The 18,706-nt window shown below is 36.2% G+C and overlaps 1 protein-coding gene across 2 annotated transcripts; it reads left to right on the top strand.

The window, feature by feature from the left end:
- Positions 1 to 472: 472 nt before the first annotated feature.
- Positions 473 to 17,745, top strand: kiaa0319l (KIAA0319-like ortholog). 2 transcript variants are annotated; one of them, XM_046834579.1, is made up of 22 exons: positions 473 to 581; positions 3,874 to 3,998; positions 4,121 to 4,239; positions 6,110 to 6,462; positions 6,562 to 6,787; positions 7,458 to 7,556; positions 7,656 to 7,753; positions 7,839 to 7,926; positions 8,522 to 8,614; positions 9,428 to 9,560; positions 10,258 to 10,486; positions 11,376 to 11,499; positions 11,607 to 11,739; positions 11,867 to 12,015; positions 12,144 to 12,295; positions 12,562 to 12,700; positions 13,343 to 13,502; positions 14,576 to 14,718; positions 14,912 to 15,034; positions 15,153 to 15,243; positions 16,368 to 16,456; positions 16,540 to 17,745. In XM_046834579.1, exons 3-22 carry the CDS (start codon positions 4,128 to 4,130, stop codon positions 16,734 to 16,736), a joined length of 2,931 nt encoding a protein of 976 aa, XP_046690535.1. In that variant the 5' UTR covers positions 473 to 581; positions 3,874 to 3,998; positions 4,121 to 4,127; the 3' UTR covers positions 16,737 to 17,745. The 2 variants fall into 2 exon arrangements, with proteins under 2 accessions (XP_046690535.1, XP_046690534.1); XM_046834578.1 differs by having other exon boundaries at positions 16,323 to 16,456.
- The last annotated feature ends 961 nt before the right edge of the window (positions 17,746 to 18,706 follow it).

The following is an 18,706-nucleotide window of genomic DNA, read 5'->3' as shown; positions in this document are numbered from 1 at the left end:
TGTGCATTTATGAGCACATTCCATTAGGGGGCACAAAAGACCCAGAAAACGAGTTCTGTGAGCGCAATTCACTGCAAACCTTTTATTTAGCTTGAAATGTAATTATGTAAAAAAAATCAAAGAATATTATATCAGAAACATTATACTGATATATACAACTGAAAATTATACTGTTTACGGCGTAAAATATAATATGACTTAAAAAAAAACCAGACAAGCAAGACTCACGGCGCCATGTTTGTTATGGGCAAAGTCGTCCCCCGATCTTATATAAATCTATTTAAATTAATGTTTTTTCTCCTAATAAATAAATGTTAATTAATATTAAATAGCGTAATAATTTTTTCCCCAAAATTGCTTCCCATCGCTAGCAATTTGTTAAGACGTATGAGTTAAACTGTGGGTGTTACAGCAGGTCGAAGTGAGGGCGGAAGTAGCTTCCTCTCCGTGATGTGTGCATTTCCGTGTGAAGGTGCAGGCAGGAGAAACGCGTGACCTCAGAACGCGTATACTGGCGTCGAGAAAACCTGCAGCACAAATGGCACTGGAGCGTAACCGGTAGCAGGGATCTCGTCGAGGAGGTGAGTGACACTCTTTCACCAGGTCATGATGAGAAGTAGTGTGATTTGTACATGGTGAATGATAATGTTTTATCACCTGTGTCTGCGCAGTGAGGTGTTTATAGCCATGCACCAAAACAGCTGTTGTACCCATAATCTGATCGGATTATTGTTGTGCCAGATCATGTATGTCCCTCAGGATGTTGTGTAATAACGACTGATCATATGCTCTGTGTTGTCAGTGACGTTTTTACATAAGGTTATATATTTTTCTCTGTAACTTTCCATAAGCACCTGCATATGCAGGTTGTATTTACATGATCATATAAACAACAACCGTTTTAACACTTTGAATTTGTTATACATTTAATATAATAATAATAATAATAATGATAATCAAACTAATGATTCTAAAATAAATATCAAAATAATAATACTGTATAACTGACTGTCTCACTCTGTCATTGTTCTTATATTGTCCAAGCAAAACCCAGACTTGCTCAGTCCTGATCAGTGATTAACAAAGTGTTCATTAGTTTAGATCTACATTAGAGTGGTGTGGAGCTCTTGGATCACTCAGTCCCCCAAAAGAGCAGGATGTGGACTTTTTAACTTATCCTGCAGCAGGGAAGGGATTGGCCTATCCACCCAAGACAGATCTGTTATACATCATTATTGTTGGCCTTAACCTGCTGTTGTTCTAAGTTTTTACACTCAGTTGTCTAAGCCAGTTATTCTGTACACAGTGTCTCCCCTGAAGCATAACTGACTGTTGGACTTCAGGTTTAAGAAAAACTTTGTTTACATATGCATGCATCTGAAGTGTAATGTGTTGTACATGGAGATTTTAGTTATATGGATGTAGCTCACATGGTGTCACCTATAAACATTTAGATATTAGACAATATAATGCCACCTTGACAATGAATGAGGTGAGTTTAAAAGGCACTGTTGTTGTCTGTTGTTTTTGTCTGGAGTACATATTCAGATGTGGGGTAGTTTACGCTCCCAGATGGTGCATTTCCACAGTGTTACTCTTACAAGTGTAACACAAGAATGAGGCACAACTGGGAAAATATGTACCATGAGGAAAAGCTTCTGAGACTACAACAGCTTTCTACTTATAGAATTTAATTTAGTTCATTCACACATCTTCTGTGACTGCACTACCAGGGTTATGGTGGGTCCAATCCCTATTCTAATAAATCTACTATATAGGGCCAAAAATATGTGGGTTCTCGATCATCACATTCAAAAATGTGGACCTTATGCAAACTTTTATCACAAAGTTGGGAAGCATATAATTGTACAGTATGTATTTTTTATGATGTAGATATCGCTCTACTAGAACTCAACTGTATTTTATTTAACAGCAAAGAGAAGACTAAATCTGGAATGAAATGTGGTTAGGTGTCCAGAAACGTTTGCCACATGAGCTTTTATTTGTAACTGTAAAAGTACAACCTTGTAAATTCCTCGTTCTGTTTTTACTTATGCAAATTTGGATTTTGCTTTCTTGTGCAAAATTGGCTTAACAACTTAGCTTACCAGTTGGCTTAGTGTATTTACTTTTGGTTATATGAGAAACATTAATGTAATGCAGTGTAGATTTAGTGTATAATTAAGCTTCGATTGAAACTGTATATCATATTAACCAATGAATAACACAAAATGGGCCAGTCCATTACAGGAAAATCATCCTTGTCAGATGATGGGATACAGTTACATAGCAAAAAGTAATTAATTCTTCTTAAATCACCACAATTTTCACAGAATTTGACATTTTTGTCAACTTATAAATTATCGTTACCATTTATTGTTATATTTAATAATATGGAACATCAGTGAAACAAGGTTCTTCCTATTTTTTTTACAAATGTTATAGCAATTATTGACAGATGTTCTCTTCCTTCATTGGACTATATTAGAATTATTACATTCATGTTAACTAGTCATTTATATTAAAGCATGATCTATGGTGCTGTTATTAAAATTAATCAGTGTCTTCTCTACTTGAGAAACCAACTGTGCTGTGGTTTGATATCATGAGTTTCAAGGACGGCATTTTCTAATCTGCACAGACTCAAAATCTTCCTCCAAACACTCGAATCCCGAAAAACGAAACATCCCATGATTGCCAACATCCTACTCAAAGTGGACGAAGCTTTTAGAAATGAGAGTCACAGATTGCAAAATCCCACCATCAAACTCGTACATCTAAAAAAAATGGCAAATGGAACGGGACCAGTGCACACATATAACAAGCTACATCAAATCAACTCAATTATAAACTAAAGACAACTCAACTTTAATTTTTAATCCAGACACCACCAGATCATATATACAAGATACCATATTGGACACTCCAGTATCATACACCCTTTCCTAATAAATGGAAAAGAACCCCCAAAATGCAATTCCTGTAAAACAAACATGACTAAAACACATATTAATGGACTGCATTAGACTTAAAAATAAAAGACAGCCTTTCTACTCAGAAAGTTCATATATAGGAGTCTTCCAAAAATATATCAACAAAGAAAATGCTAGAATACTTACGGAACATTAAACTGAAGGACTCTATATAACTACTGAACTCTACCATAGTCAAAACTTAAAAAATGTCAAAATGTCTTATCATACCTACCTTGATCTTGCCATGGAAATAGCCACCGATGCTGGCATGGCATTACAAAAAAAAAACATTCGATGTGTTTCAAAAAATAGCAATTAGATCATCAATATTAGTTTCAGATTTTGTAGGTTGCCTTAAAACAACATTAACTATTTTTTATTAAGATTTATAAGAATATTACGTTTTTTTTGTAATGTGTGTGTGTGTGGTGGGGGAAGATTAAATTGTAATCTAATAACACAGCCACATCCTGTTGTGTAGGAAGTAAACAAGTAGCAGTTATTTCTCAATTTGTTCTATTTTCTTCATTTGTACTTTAGGTATTACAATTTTTTTAAATGTTCAATTTTCCTGTTCCATGTTGTGTTACCATTAATACATAGATATGTTACAATGAGACTGAATTTGTCATTGTTTTATCCTGATGTTACCTGATGTTTGTTTGTTCTGTTTTGAAACTTGTGACATTTTCAACCATGATACAAAAGAGGTTGTAGGACATTATAGAGCTGCAGAAGCTGCACTGGGTAAACAAGCTCCACTTGGTCATCATTTAACTAACCGGGACTTTATTAGACATAGCAGTTTCTATTCACCTAGATCCCAGCATTATGATCTACAGGGGCATTTTACCTCACATGCATATCCTCATGGACTTCTGATGCATTGTTGTTTCAGATATTTGTCAAAGCTGCAAAGTGCAATGCTGCTGTGGTCCCTCAAGGTGCTGGTGTGGACGCCTCTTCACCTCTCACCCTGTTCCTCCCACCATCCTCCTCTTTTTGTCTTCCATTTTGAGAAAGGTATTTTCAGCCTGTTTTTTTTTCCTTCAGTACATTTGTATTGTATTTACTAGTTGCACTTAAAAATTTTCCTTTGCATTGCATTTGCCCTTTGAAATCAATTTTATCCTCCTTGGTTTTAGTGTCAAGATGCTGCAAGCGATAGAAAGAACACACATCTGTGGTTTGCCACAGTGGATTAGATCCAGTCAGCACTTTCTTCTGGCTTTAGGCTGTTTGTTTTGCCTTTGCCCTCCTGCTGGTAAGCTATATTCAAATTATTGTACATTTTATATGCAGCTGATCTCATCTCTCTGGTGTTAACATGGTTTATGCAGCCTTTAAACTTTAAGATTTTCTAAAGCTTTGACTCAAATCATGCAATATGTTGCAATGAATAGACATCCTAGACTCCTGTGGGGGGATTTCAAATATGTTTGGTTTTTTTTTTAAACAGTGTTATATTTTTTTACACAAGTAACATAGTGTATTGTTTACATTTCTTCTGTGGTTTTTCATGTTCAGATTTTTTTGTACGCCATGTCATTTACTTTGTAACTTAATGAATAAACCTAGTCCCCTCGTGTGGCAGGGACTATAAAGCAGCTCAGTTTCTGGTGTAAAAATGTGACAGGTAGTCATTAGAGAGCGCTGACCTGCTAACATAAATTTTACAATAACTAACACTAGCTGGATACTATGGTTCATCCTTTAGTTAGTAAAAAACTCTCCACAACAAACAGACAGCTGATCTGAAGTGAGATCTCCATCTGCTCTACTCTTTAAATGAATTCAATGCAATATGTCTGAGAAAAAGAAAGATGTGCTATCTGTGTTTCCATTCACCAGCAGAGACTCCACTTGTGGGGCTTGCTTTAAAGGTTGTGGCAGTTGTAGTAATCTACAATCATTTCAACAATTAAATGTGTTTTTTTTTTAATCAATGTGAAACTATGCTAACCAGTGGCTTCTGTAGACATGTATGCCACTGCTCACAAAACTTGCAATACAATCAGACCAAACAGGTTTTTTGCAAGTAATCAAAATGCCTTTGTATTTCTGGAATCTCGCCGTTCTGCTCGATTCTTTATTTATTTGTTACTGTGTTGCCTAAAATATTGCACTATCAGCTTTCATTGTGTATTATAACATTGTTAACTTGATCGGCTGTTACAGTCACAGTGACTGATGGTACAAGGACTAAGGAGTTCAATGCAGGAAGGACAATAGTCTCTTTGTGTATGAGAAGGAAGCTTTCACACGGAGGGGGTATTGGAAAACAGACCTGCAGTGTGTCCCATCTCTAAATAAAAATCCCCAGGGCCCTTAAGTGCCATCAGTGCGTCTTTAATAGCAATCCCATAATATGCTGCTTGGAGCTTGTTTAGCTAGACTGCACTGTGAGTAAGAAGTGTGTTTAGATGAATAAAGAAGTTGGAAAACGTGCTGCAGAGTCCCATCATGTCATTTTTAGAACTAGCTACAAACTCCAGTTAAATGAAGAGAAATTCAGTTGTTAATGTACTGTAATGAATATAAGCATGTCCTGTTGTGAAAAGGAAAATCCTCATTTCCCCTTTCTTGGCCTTCAGTGTTTAGAGTTCTGCTGTTTTTTGCCATATCTTACTCCATCCGTGATTTCTATTGTTCTGAAAAATGTAACTCATTTTTGTTAAGTAATCACTCTTCAGCTAAATCATTTTCAGACTGTTTAGAAAACTATTCCTTGCCATGCAAATTGTTCGTCACTGAAAGTGTTTTTTTTTATTTATTAATGTATTAACTTGCTTGACCTCCACCCATGTTTAATTTAATGACCAGCACCTTCCTGTTACTCACTGTATGATAAAATAAGAGGTTAGTCATCCAGAAACATGGTGAAGAATATGCATGTGGAAAAAAGTAAACAAAATGATGTGAAAAGTTATTATACAATTGTATACAAAAGAGGTATACTTGAAAATAAATATTTAAACTATTAGTTCAACAATTAACATGAACATGGATGAAGACTGGCTTTTTAAGAACAGCAGCAACAAAGACATGGCCTTTTGTTCATAATGTTTGTATTAATGGTGCCATTAATTTTTTTTGACTGGATAAATTTTTATGCTTTACTTTCCCTCTTTTAGGGGTGGTAGCAAGTATGTGCAGAGTGTCAGGTGGTGTGTTGGGGATCCCCTGCAGTAGTGTTATTGGGCTAGGCTGGCAGCCGCTGGCCGTGGACCAGGGTGGCACTCGTTGTTGGGAATCATGCTGTTTGGAGCCCTCGTGCAGTGCAGTGTGGAGTCTCGGGGGCTACTGTGTCCTGCTGAAGTGCGCTCGGCCCAACGGCTGTGAAATCTCTTCTCTGCCGCTGGCTCACATCAATTCTCTGGGCATCTTACAGCTGCTGGACAAGAACAAATCCAAGAAAGGAAGAATCCCACGGCAAACATGGCTTACTGATGTTAATGATAGACCTGAGCATAAGTCCAGCAATTATGTACGTATTTTTTATATATATACAGTATATATTTATATATTTATGTTTGTGCATGAATTCTGTTTTTCTTTGTTTTGTTAACCTGATTCGGAATCTCAGCCCATCAGTACAACACCAGCAAGTGCAGTCAGTGGTATTGTATCCTCTGAGTTAGCCAGTAAAGAAATGAATGAGCCTGTCAATGGTAGTGGAGAGGAAGCAGCTTCATCATCTTGGCAGAATTCAACATTGTCAGAAGACAGTATGGATCATTCATCTTCCAATAGCAGTTCTGGGTCACCAACAAGTGCAACTTATTCTTCCACCCCAGCGGGAACTCCACCAGGTATGAGAGATACTGTTAAATCAAGTTTTTTGTTGATTGTATAGCTATTAAGGTAGAAAAAAATTGTACTGGGTCTTTATTGTGTTAGGATTTGTGGTGACTGATCTGTACTGGTCACAAACTAAGGACACAAAATGGTGTGTTCTAAAAGAAAATGTGGCTCATTGTAATGCTGGAATAGATTTGGGTCCTTTAATGAAATTTAATGATGCCATATCCAAAGCGTCATTTTTTTTGTTAACATCTCAGGGAACAAACATATGGCTAAATAAGTCAGCTGTCCCAATAGGTTTGTACATAGAGTTTATGTATTTATTTGTACTTTCTTTAAACATACTGTATTTGTAATGGCAGTGTTATACTATGTATTGCCCTTGAAAGCCTGTTTATTTAAAGGAATACAGTAGTCATATCTGTCAAAGCTCTACCTGATAAGACAACTGTTTTATTAGACAGCATCACACAACAATTACATTATATAAAAGTAATCACAAATACAGTGGAAAATCTCACATTTTTTGTCAAATTCTGTACCCAGACACTGGCTTCATACAAATTAGTGTTTTAGTTTCATTCATCGAACTTAGGTGATGTGTAAAATGTTTTATTTTTGCACTGCATCTCACTTGTTTTATTAGTATATAGAGATTCTGATTTGTTTCCACAACAGTGAAGGAGCTGGTGGTATCTGCTGGCAAAAATGTGGAAGTCACTCTTCCAAAAAATGAGGTGGAGCTGAATGTTTTTGTACTGCCAGCACCCCCTAAAGGTAACTTCCTGCAATTAAGTCAATTGTGTGCTCCCTGGGATGATGTCCTTTTTATTAAATATTTGGATGACTATTGTTTGTTTTTTGTTCTGCTTTTAGATAGTAACTATGCCTTTGACTGGCGTTTGAGGACTCACCCTAAAGACTACAGTGGAGAAATGGAAGGGAAACATAGTGGCACACTCAAACTGAGCAAGGTAAAAAAAAAAAAAAAAGTATGCCAGCATTTTTCCAGTACAAAGGTTGTAGAGCAGAGGCTGAATTATTGATTTTTCTCCTCAGCTTACTGTGGGTCTGTATGAGTTTGAGGTGATTGTGGATGGTGATGGTGCACATGGTGAAGGCTATGTCAATGTCACAGTTAAACCAGGTGACTGCTTTTACTGTTTATTTAGTTGAGAAATGCAACTTATTGAGGATAAAGCAACAATATACTGTGTGTCAATAATACAAATTGTAATGATCAGTGAGAGAACAGGCCAATTTGCACCCACAGTGTTTCTGAAGCATTTTATTTCATGTCAGGGGTAGGTAATTGAAGTTTTTTTTATTACATTGTATATTCATTTGTGTCTAAATTCATGATGGATGCTTAGAAAGTCTTTCAAATTTAGTTTCTATGGTTACATCACCTTCATTGTATACATTTTAATCCCATTAGGAAAAGAGAAAACTAACGAGTGCCTTCTTACTAAAATGTTTGTCATAATAATATCTACAGCTAGTCTGATGAGTAATTGCTGATAGTGATCGCCCAACAGGAAACACTGCCTTGATTAGAGCATTTTAGAGGGGCATTTTATTACAGATATCACTCTCTAGAGACTGACACTATGAATGTGGTGTGTGTGAGAACTTTAGAAATCAGTTTCTACAGGTTATTACGTAAAATTATTTTGATAGAATTCGACTTCACTTTCAATTAAGCCACTTACAATCTTATGTTGTGAAACCTCTTTCCACAGAACCAAGAGTCAATAAGCCACCAGTTGCTATAGTTTTACCAAAGTACCAGGAGATCTCCTTACCTACAAGCTCCACTGTGATTGATGGAAGTCGTGAGTAACAGTTATGCTCTTTTGAAAAATACACTAATAGAAAAATGGTGTCCTGAATCTAAAAACAGTGTGTAATGAGGATCTTCCAAGATGCAGGATGTAGATACTTTACATTAAGCTGGCATGTTTCTGTATTGCGTTTTAAATGTTTGTGAGCCAAAGGTCTGTCACTGATTTAGATTTTACATGAAAAGTGAGACCTGAAAGCATTTTGAAAGCATTTTGTCTGGTTGTCCGTTTTATGCACAACCTAAACAAAAACTGGTTACTGAATAATTTAGATTCCAGACTTCATGTGTGTATCTAGTCACATGCCAAACTTTTTTTGTGTAACCTTAATATAATTATGTAATAAATAGTAAATCTGTTATAAACTGCTTTAAACATATGCAGTTTAATAATTGAAAAACTGTGGCACCTTCTTCCAAGGCACCAAAAAACATCTGGACCAGAAGTAATACAGCTTTTATATTATATTCTATACAGATGCATTAATAATTGAATACAGATATTACAATTATCATTGTTCCAATGTCCTTAAACAATAAACAATATTTTATACAGATTTATTCAAGGTGTTTTAGGTTCCAGTGGAAAAAGCTTTTGGACACTTTTTCATTGTAAAACTGAACAATATACAATTTTTACCTTTTCTGGTAGAAATTAAACCAAATCAAATGCACAATTGTTTGCCTAATTTTCTTCAGCTGTAAAATTCACCAAAAGTTTTTATTATATTTATTAAAAAATATAACATTTATTATTTTATTTTTAAGTTGAATAGTTTATACTGTGTGCATATACATCCTCCAGATAGTACTGATGATGATAAGATAGTGACATATCACTGGGAAGAGGTGAAGGGGCCACTCCGAGAAGAGAAAGTCTCAGCAGATACAGCTATTCTCACGCTTACAAGCCTTGTCCCTGGCAACTACACCTTCAGGTAAAACTTCTGTCTTCATTCTAATGAGATATGTACAAAAAAAGCTTTTTTTCTGGCATTTAGTGGAATCACTGGAGTTATATGTCATTTTGGAGGTGCAACAACAGACCATATTATTGAAATGGGGCATTCATTAAAAAATGTGCACCACCTATTGTTTCTGGGACAATGTGTTGCTTGCTGGTGCTAAAGCAAAGACAAGCAGCTTATTTTTTAATAGCGTTATTTACGGTTATTTAAGTACCTTCTATTGTTTTTGTAAATATGTGTAAATGTAATGTTTTTTTTTTTTGTTGTTGTTGCCATATCATCATTGCAAATCTGGTCTTAAATTATAGTAGAAGTGGCATTTAAAGAGTCTTCAAAAGTATTACATGTCTTAAAGCATCACATCTGATACGTGGAGTCACTCTGTAAATTTGATGCCAGACGTAAGGAAGTTTTAGCCATTTGCTATATCACTTACCTGCTTACAATATAAAGGAGAGTAACCCAATGTGCTTGGGTTTATAGTACACCAGATTAAAACCCACCCAACTGTCATTTTAGACACTTGTGCCCTTCGATTGTGTCTCAATTTTGCTGAAGGGAGTAATTTAGAGCAGAAATTAGCTTTGTAATATACCTTTGTTAAATATTTCTCCTTAAAAGCTTCTTGTACTTTTTATTGCACTGCTTTACTTGTACATGTTTACAGCCTCACAGTGACTGACTCGGATGGTGCTCAAAACTCAACCCAGGCCATGTTGTCGGTCAACAAGGCAACGGACTACCGGCCTGTGGCCAACGCTGGACCCAACCAGGTTATCACCCTCCCACGCAACTCTATCACTCTCTATGGCAACCAAAGCACAGACGATCATGAGCCTCTGGCTTACGAATGGTCTCTTAGCCCGGAGAGCAAGGGCAAGGTGGTGGAGATGCAGGTACACAAAAGAATGTTTGTTTGTTTGTTTGTTTTTTTACTGTGTGCCATTACCTTACAAAAGTAATGTACAGTCGACCTGCATCCCTAACTCCCAAGACAGTGAAATATCGATAGGCCCCATAGTTTACAACCCAAAAAAAAAAGTAGAACAATTCACTTTACCACAATAGTAAATTCTATAGGATATTAGCATGTAGGTTAAGACACACACAGAGTGAGAAAAAAGCAACACAGTACGCACATACTATATGATGCAATATAGGCATAGTATTTAGATAGCAGCACACTTATTAACTTAAGTAAAACGTATTGTTTTTTTTTTTAATCTATTAAATTTAAACAATAAAAGGTTAGTACATTATAAACAGATTAACAATGCATAATAATAATAATAATAATAATAATAATACATATTATGATGCATTAATGACCTATTCAACTTGCAAAATTCCCATTTGATTATTTTTGTGAAACTTGCTAAATTCATTACAATAATCATTAATCCTGCCAATGACGTTTACAATAATATTATTTTGAAACTTATATTTTATTTTGAATCTATTGCATAGACACACCTTTTATATTATTAGCCGGAGAGGAATGGAATACAACCTGCTGTGATTAAATAAATACACCTATGCTCACCCTATGAGCTATTTATACACTCAATCTACTTGTGTGCACACACGTACACACATATTGCCTTAGGTAACAATCCTTGTATATATATTTACTCAGTAACTTTAATGGAAAGGGATGATGTGCTAATAAAAATAAATCTTGCTATAAAGTAATTAATTAACAGATACGTGTTTGAATATCTTCAAATGTATTTAGATCTGATTTGTGTAAATAATTTTAATAAATATTTTTTTGCTTTCACCTAGGGAGTACGAACGCCAACTCTTCAGCTATCTGCTATGCAGGAGGGAGATTATACGTTCCAGCTCACTGTCACGGATTCATCTGGACAGCAGAACACAGCAAAGGTCACGGTCATTGTGCAACCAGGTGAGTTCTCATAACATCCTGAACACTGTAGATTTTCTTAAAACCAAAGCTCAGCCAGTTACAGTGTTTATACCTAATCATGTGCGCTGTGGATTATCTGTCCTTAGAGAATAACAAGCCACCAGTAGCAGATGCAGGGCCAGACAAGGAGCTGACACTTCCTGTGGATCACACCACCCTCAATGGCAGCAAAAGTAGTGATGACCAAAAAATTGTCAAATACCATTGGGAAAAAACTGAGTCAGTACCATAATAATTGTCCTTTTCTTATTCATCCATATGTAGAAACACATCATAGCAATAGATAAATACAGCATTTCAATCAGTACTTTATGTAACTTCATTATATAACTATGTGATGACACAGAGGTCCAGATGGAGTGAAGATCGAGAATGCAGATGACACCGTTGCCACAGTAACAGGGCTTCAGGTGGGAACTTACACTTTCAAATTGACTGTGACAGATGAACGGGATCTGCAAGGTTCAGACACGGTTACTGTGATTGCTCGTGAAGGTATGTAGCTTGTATGATAAAACCACACCACCTGCTGGCAATCTGTCTCCGGTTTCTGAAAGCATATACAGCACAGTTTTAGTATGAAATACACTAATCTAAAGTCTTTTACTTTTCCTTGGTATCAGAGATTGACAAGCCACCTGTGGCCAAAGTGCAGTCCAGCCTCCCGGTCACTCTACCTGTTCGTACAGCAATATTGGATGGCTCCCAATCCTTTGATGATAAAGGAATAAGCAGTTACATCTGGAAGCGAGACGACAACAGTCCTGCAGCTGGGGTGAGCTCTGCTCATTGGAGGAGAAAATTAGAAATGAATCATTAATTATGTCACTTATACCAGTTATGTTTATTGGGAAAGAGTAAAAGTGTTAAGTTATTGCACTCTTCTGGTATTAACATATTTTTTTGTTTCCGGTAAAGCATGCTTAATTGTCTACTGTTTTATGTGGCAGTAAACAAATTTATTTAGGCTAGTTTTTTCCCAGTTTAAAAAACTGAATTCTTTTCTTTTTTTATTTTATATATATGATTGATCTTTGGAAGGATGCCCTGAACAACTCTGACCACCAGGCAGTGCTGTTCCTTGGCAACTTGGTAGCAGGGAAGTATAGCTTCACTCTGACTGTCACAGATAGTAAGGGCCAAAGTGACTTCAGCACAGGCACTGTGGAGGTGCATCCAGGTAAGTGGGTCTGTAAGAATTTGTGTGTAAGAATGTGCGTGTTAGGGTATGTGAGTTTTTGGGCATGTATTACTTGTATTTAATTCACTATATCAGTGATATTAATAAAATGCTAACGCATAAAATGTATGCGTTGTTAACTGTTTTTCTACTGAGAAAAGATGCAGAAACCCATTTCATTGAAAAGCACTAATATTTAAAATATATGGGCAGTTGTTGGTGCAGTCATTGTATGTTTATCCAAAACATGAAAATTTATCCAAAGATTTTATGTTATGTTCAGTGAGATTTATAAATTAATGTCTAAATCTGTATCATTAGTTTTTAAATCCTAGGGCAAAGTTGTGGTTATGCAGCACAGCTATATTGGGCATAAATTTAAAGTGAACAATTGATTTGATCTATAATCTTTTCTGTTGTACCAATCGGGAACTGACACATTTATTGTATTACACTTGCAAATTGTGTTGTATATTGTATTATGTTTCTACCCTTAGACTTTTTAATCCTTTCTTTACCTGGTACTAGAAACATCAAAATGATGATCCCATACTAAGTCCTCATTTGTTTACAGGCAATAGAGAATAAGTTAAAAAAGACTAGAGTATTCATTTTCAGTTCTCCTGCACTGCTTGTTTATAGATGTGTGGGAGCGAGACCTTGTGGAGCTGGTGCTGGAGGTGGCTGTGTCTCAGGTTTCTCACAGGCAAAGAGACATGCTGTTGAGACAAGTAGCTGTTCTTCTGGGCATACTGGACAGCGACATCACTGTACGGGAAATCAGTGCCTTCAATGAACACAGGTCTGTCTAGACACCATATATAATTGATGCTGCATAAATGTCACAAAAAACTAATCTAATGAGCATCTAATATGATACTTTTCTGGCCACAAGCTTTGTCATCCTGAATCTGAATTTGGCATCCCAGGATACCTCCACATGTACAATTCCATTCATAATTTTCAGATTATTTTGAATTTGACTGGTTAAGAGCTAGCCAGTGGAGTGAAAAACAGTTGATATCAATCTGTCATTAAAAGTCATTAAAGAGTTTTCCTGGAAACAGTTAGTGCTTAGAAGTATTTACTGATGAGCTATGGGGAAAATTGTAGTTTGTCATGTCAGTCTAGTTGAGCTGCAGCTATCGATTATTTGAATAATGAAGTATTCTACCAACTAATCCATCAATTCATCAAGTAATCAGATAATTAAAAACAATACTTAAATACACAAAGAAAATAAGACAGGTCTCTTAAAATTAACAAGTCATTTTTTTCCTTTTTAGAAAATATTACATTTTTATTGCCGACAATGCATACAAGAATATCTGTGAAAACTAAACCCATTTAATGTATTTATTTGCCATATAACATCAAAATTCAAAAATAAAATATAAAAATCAATTCCAAAATTCTTTTAAAATGGTAAGTGCACTGTACAGTGTTTTCTTTCTGTTTTAGTTTTAAATGCTTTCTAACTTTGGAAATCTTTCTTCGGCCTGAATCTTCATCTCACCCCTCACAGTTATCTACCCTTTCCACCCATTTTTCATTTTGCAGCATCTTCTTTGTTACCTGTACAGAGTTCTCCAGAGGTTAGCGGGTGGTGCGTCAGTAATAATGGTCCATGGGGAAACACAGTGCTCCATGTGTAGTTAAATAGAATAAAAAAACTAAATAAAAAAAAACTATAATAAAAACTTTGCGTCAATGCATTTTTTTATTATTAGAATTACTCGAGTTACTTGAGGTATGGTTTCAGCTCAACACTCTAGTGGTCTATTTCTGTACTTTTAATTTAGTTTCTGCAGCAATGACAAAAAAATCTAATTTGTGCCATTTACTGATCATGTGTATGTGTGTGACTTTCCTCAGCACTCGTTTAGTATTTCTGGTGTCTGGAGGACCCGGGCGTTCACCACTGTCTGGTCACAGTGTTGCCACAGGACTCCGTAACAAACTGCGTAAACAAAAAAATGACTTCCTCATCTTTAAGGCCTGGAGTGTGGACACAGTTGGTTAGTAGTAGTGTGCTCTTGCATACAATTTGTGAAGGCTCTATGCCATTGGCTAGTAGTAGTGTGCTCTTGCATGCAATTTGTAAAGGCTCTATGCCATTGGCTAGTAGTAGTGTGCTTTTGCTTTGCATTTGTTAAAGCTTTATGCCATTGACTCTAAATGTTTTATTGTGCTTGTGGATTATGTATTTAGTTTGCCAGCTGAACTGCTCAAGCCATGGAGATTGTGACTCGTTTACGCGTCGCTGTGTGTGTCACCCTTTCTGGATGGAAAACTTCATCAGATCCCAGCTTGGTGATGGCGAGAGCAACTGTGGTAAGGAACACATACTGAGAATATGATGGCAGTGCAGTAAAGAGATACAGAGCATGTAATATAAACACATTTTAAATATTTGTTTAGTTAACTGTGCTGTTTTTCTTTTCTATTTCAGAATGGAGTGTGTTGTATGTGACCATAACATCGTTCATGATAGTGGTTGCCATTGCAACCATTGTATGGGGCCTTGTCTGCTGTTGTAAGAGGTAAAAGATAGGATAACCATGAGACTAATGATTTCCGTTACATAAGACTTGCTTATGAGACAAACCTTAAATTAATCATGGTCTTTCTGTAAAGTGGGAGTAGCTTACTAACTTTGTTATTAAGTAGCAAGAAATGAGGAGTGAAAGGATGTATTTTTTTCTGTTTGGTCACTCAGATATTGTAGGTTGTTTGTGGCTTTATCTGAGAAGGTCAATCTACAGAGAAACATTTTTCCTGAAATAAATGTTGATATAATAACCTTTTTAAATAACAGGTATATGATTATAAAATTAAAATATTAGGACCCTAAAAAATAGGACCCTATACTGTTTTCTTTATGGGCAGTGTTGAAGAGCTTCAGTAGATTAATATTCACAAGACCCAATATATGCCAAATAATTCAAGCTTTATTGCAATTTTGCAGCCCAGAGAGATGTGTGTACATACACAATACACCACCACTCGTCACTAGGATGGGCAAACAGTTTATATTCCAGTTAAAATGGCTAATAACCCTACAATGAACATCGTTCCATATCAAGCTACACATATTGAAGTATAATTCTTCTCATCACTCTTAATTTTAAAGCTCTCACACACACACACACACACACACACACACACACACACACACAAACACACACACAGCATGTTCTTACACACAAAATACATGAATTATACCAATGAATAGTTTAAGTAGTAAAAATAATTAAAAAAATATATTATTGGTCAACATTTAATTCTCAGATAAATGCTTATTTTTCCAACAACAAATACTGTATACTGACAAGGCACATAAGAACACGTACAAAAGCTCACAGACAAGTGATTTGAGGACATTTCTTGAGCCACCTTAGCAGCTTCAGTGCATCTTGCACAGAATCTGAATGTCTCTGGAACTAATACTAGAGGGGTGAATTGCATTCTTCCAAAACATGTCTGTCTGTCTGTCTGTCCGCCTGTCTGTTCGTATGTCTACTGTATATACCATATATGTGTATTTCATACAACATATTATTTCACACATTATTTCAAGAGGCATTTTTATATTATGTTTACTGTAATTTTTTTTTTTTAGAAACATTAATATATCTGTGCCTGCCTGTATGCATGATTTGAGCAGACGCAAGGGAAAAGTCAGACGGAAAAGTCGATACAAAATGCTTGAGGGAGAAGATCAAGACAGTGTGGAGCTGCACCCAACTAGGGCAGGTAAAGCTGCTACAATAAATGTTACTGTAAATAATCTAATAAAATATAATTATCATTAAAGGTATTCATTTTCTCTCCATTAGCCCGGATGAAACCTGTACTTGCACCCTCTTCATCTGCCCTCATGCACTCAGATTCAGACCTAGACAGTGACGATGGACAAGCAGGTGTTCCCTGGACTGATCGAGAGCGTGGTCATCTGCTTCGCCCTCAAAACGGCTCCTTACGCAATGGCCAAGGGCCCCACAGAACCAAAAAACAGAGGGAGGAGTTTATATAGTGACTCAGCATCACTGATATGGACCTTGAATGCAACAATGATATGTCACTTTGAAGCCTCATAGCTGGATGTTAAAGAAACCAGAAACAAATGTAGCCTCTTCAACTGCCACCCCACGCTGAATCTTTGCCCAATCTGAGCCAGAAGACATGTTGATTTAGTAACTAGGGCATTCACTTCTTTTGCTGCTGTCTCTATCTTGTCAAAAAATAAATTTGATGTGTAGAGCCATTCACCCCCAAGGGTAAACAAGAATATATTTTAGAAGGAGACATTGAATATGTTAAAGGGAAAGCTGCTTAAAAGACTTGAAACTTGAGCTAAATGAAGTATCTCTCTGAGAGAGACACTCCATCCCTGTCCTGAGCCTGTCTGACAGTCTCTTCACCCATCATGCTTTGATAAACCGCTGATCTAACCTCTCCAAACACTGCCTTGAACATCCATTAACTAGACCGTTTTCCTACACTGGTGGCAATAGTGCAGAGTAACTACAAACAAGAGAGTTTGTCCTCAGTGCTGCACCTGTATTTGCCAAGTTGTATGACTGCATGTATGACTGTGTGGTGAAAGATTTATTTTATTGAAAACACTGCATGTATTATATTGGATTGTCTAGCCTTTTTGGCAGCGTGTTAATCTCTCACGTAAATCACCAGCAAACAACAATGAAGTCTGCCATCTGCTTGAGTAAAGAGAGCTAAAGGAAAAAAATGATTTAAAAATGAAAATAGACTGGATATAACTCTGGACCTCGCCTTCAGCTTCGCATCTAAGCTTGTCCAAATAAACAGCTTGGTACTCAGCTCAAGATATAGACCATGTGATCATGGATGACTACTGTATGTCTTGTCTAATTCTTTAATTTCTTTTATCTGGTCACTTAATTCTCGTGCAATTTGCATTACACACAATCTGCCTGTTACTCTCCTTTCACAGGTTTCTTTCTAGATGATGTTAATGCTCACTGTTCAGATTAAGAATGTTTTTGATAAAGGCTTCTGTGATATTTTTGTGTTCAGCACACCCCTGTTTTTGTGTTGCTCTTAGTGATGATGTATATATTAACTGGACTACTTGAATTCAGTGTTCACATGGTAAATACTAAAAGAACTGTGATATTTTATCCATGTACACTAATTCTATTGATGCTGTTCTTACAAATGTATAAATGGGAAATCTAGACCCCATTTAAAGCAGGGAAAAGAAAAACAAAGAGGTTTACTTAATCAGTTAAAATCAATATTATAGTGAAGGATTCCCTATGTCATGTGATTTACTCAAACGAAACTGGATTATCTTAATTAAATTCATGTAATTCTAAAAAAGTGTGGTTTTCATGGTGTGGGACTATCAGAGTGTGTAAAATGTTAATTTTATTTTGCAGAATTTAATTTTAATCAGGCTTTTAAGAATAGATATTGTAAAATAATTAAATTTATAATGCACCAGGTTTAGATCTCCCAAACTAGCAACCCAGAGGTTAAAGATAACACTACTAGATTTCACAATCACTTCATGACTACCATTATAAATTGGCTAACAACAAAAGGCACTTGACCATAAGATTCTATGTGCTTTTTGAACATCCCATTCCACATTTAGTCTACATGTAATGTGATCACTTCCATTCTTCTGGAAGGATGTTTCACCAGATTTTAGTGTGTGGAGAGTTGTGCTTTTTTTTTTAGCCACAAGGGCATTAGTAGGTACTGAAGGTATTGAAGGTGAGGTGAGGAGGCCTGGGGTGCAGTCAGCATTCCAATTTATCCCAAAGGTGTTCAATAGGGTTGAGATCAGCGCTCTATAGCAGGCCACACCAACTCATATCTTGCTGGAGCTGACTTGCATATTGGCTTTGTTATGCTGGAACAGGTTTGGGTCTCCTTTGTAGCAACAAAACTGGAATTTCAGGTGTACCAATATTAGATAGTGTGTGTACACACATTTGTATTTCAGCAGTGTCTGGT

Source organism: Silurus meridionalis, chromosome 22 (genome assembly GCF_014805685.1).
Source record: "Silurus meridionalis isolate SWU-2019-XX chromosome 22, ASM1480568v1, whole genome shotgun sequence".
NCBI classification, from domain to species: domain Eukaryota; kingdom Metazoa; phylum Chordata; class Actinopteri; order Siluriformes; family Siluridae; genus Silurus; species Silurus meridionalis.
The sequence above is the reverse complement of the archived record's forward strand: the minus strand, read 5'-3'. Positions and strand labels throughout refer to the sequence as shown.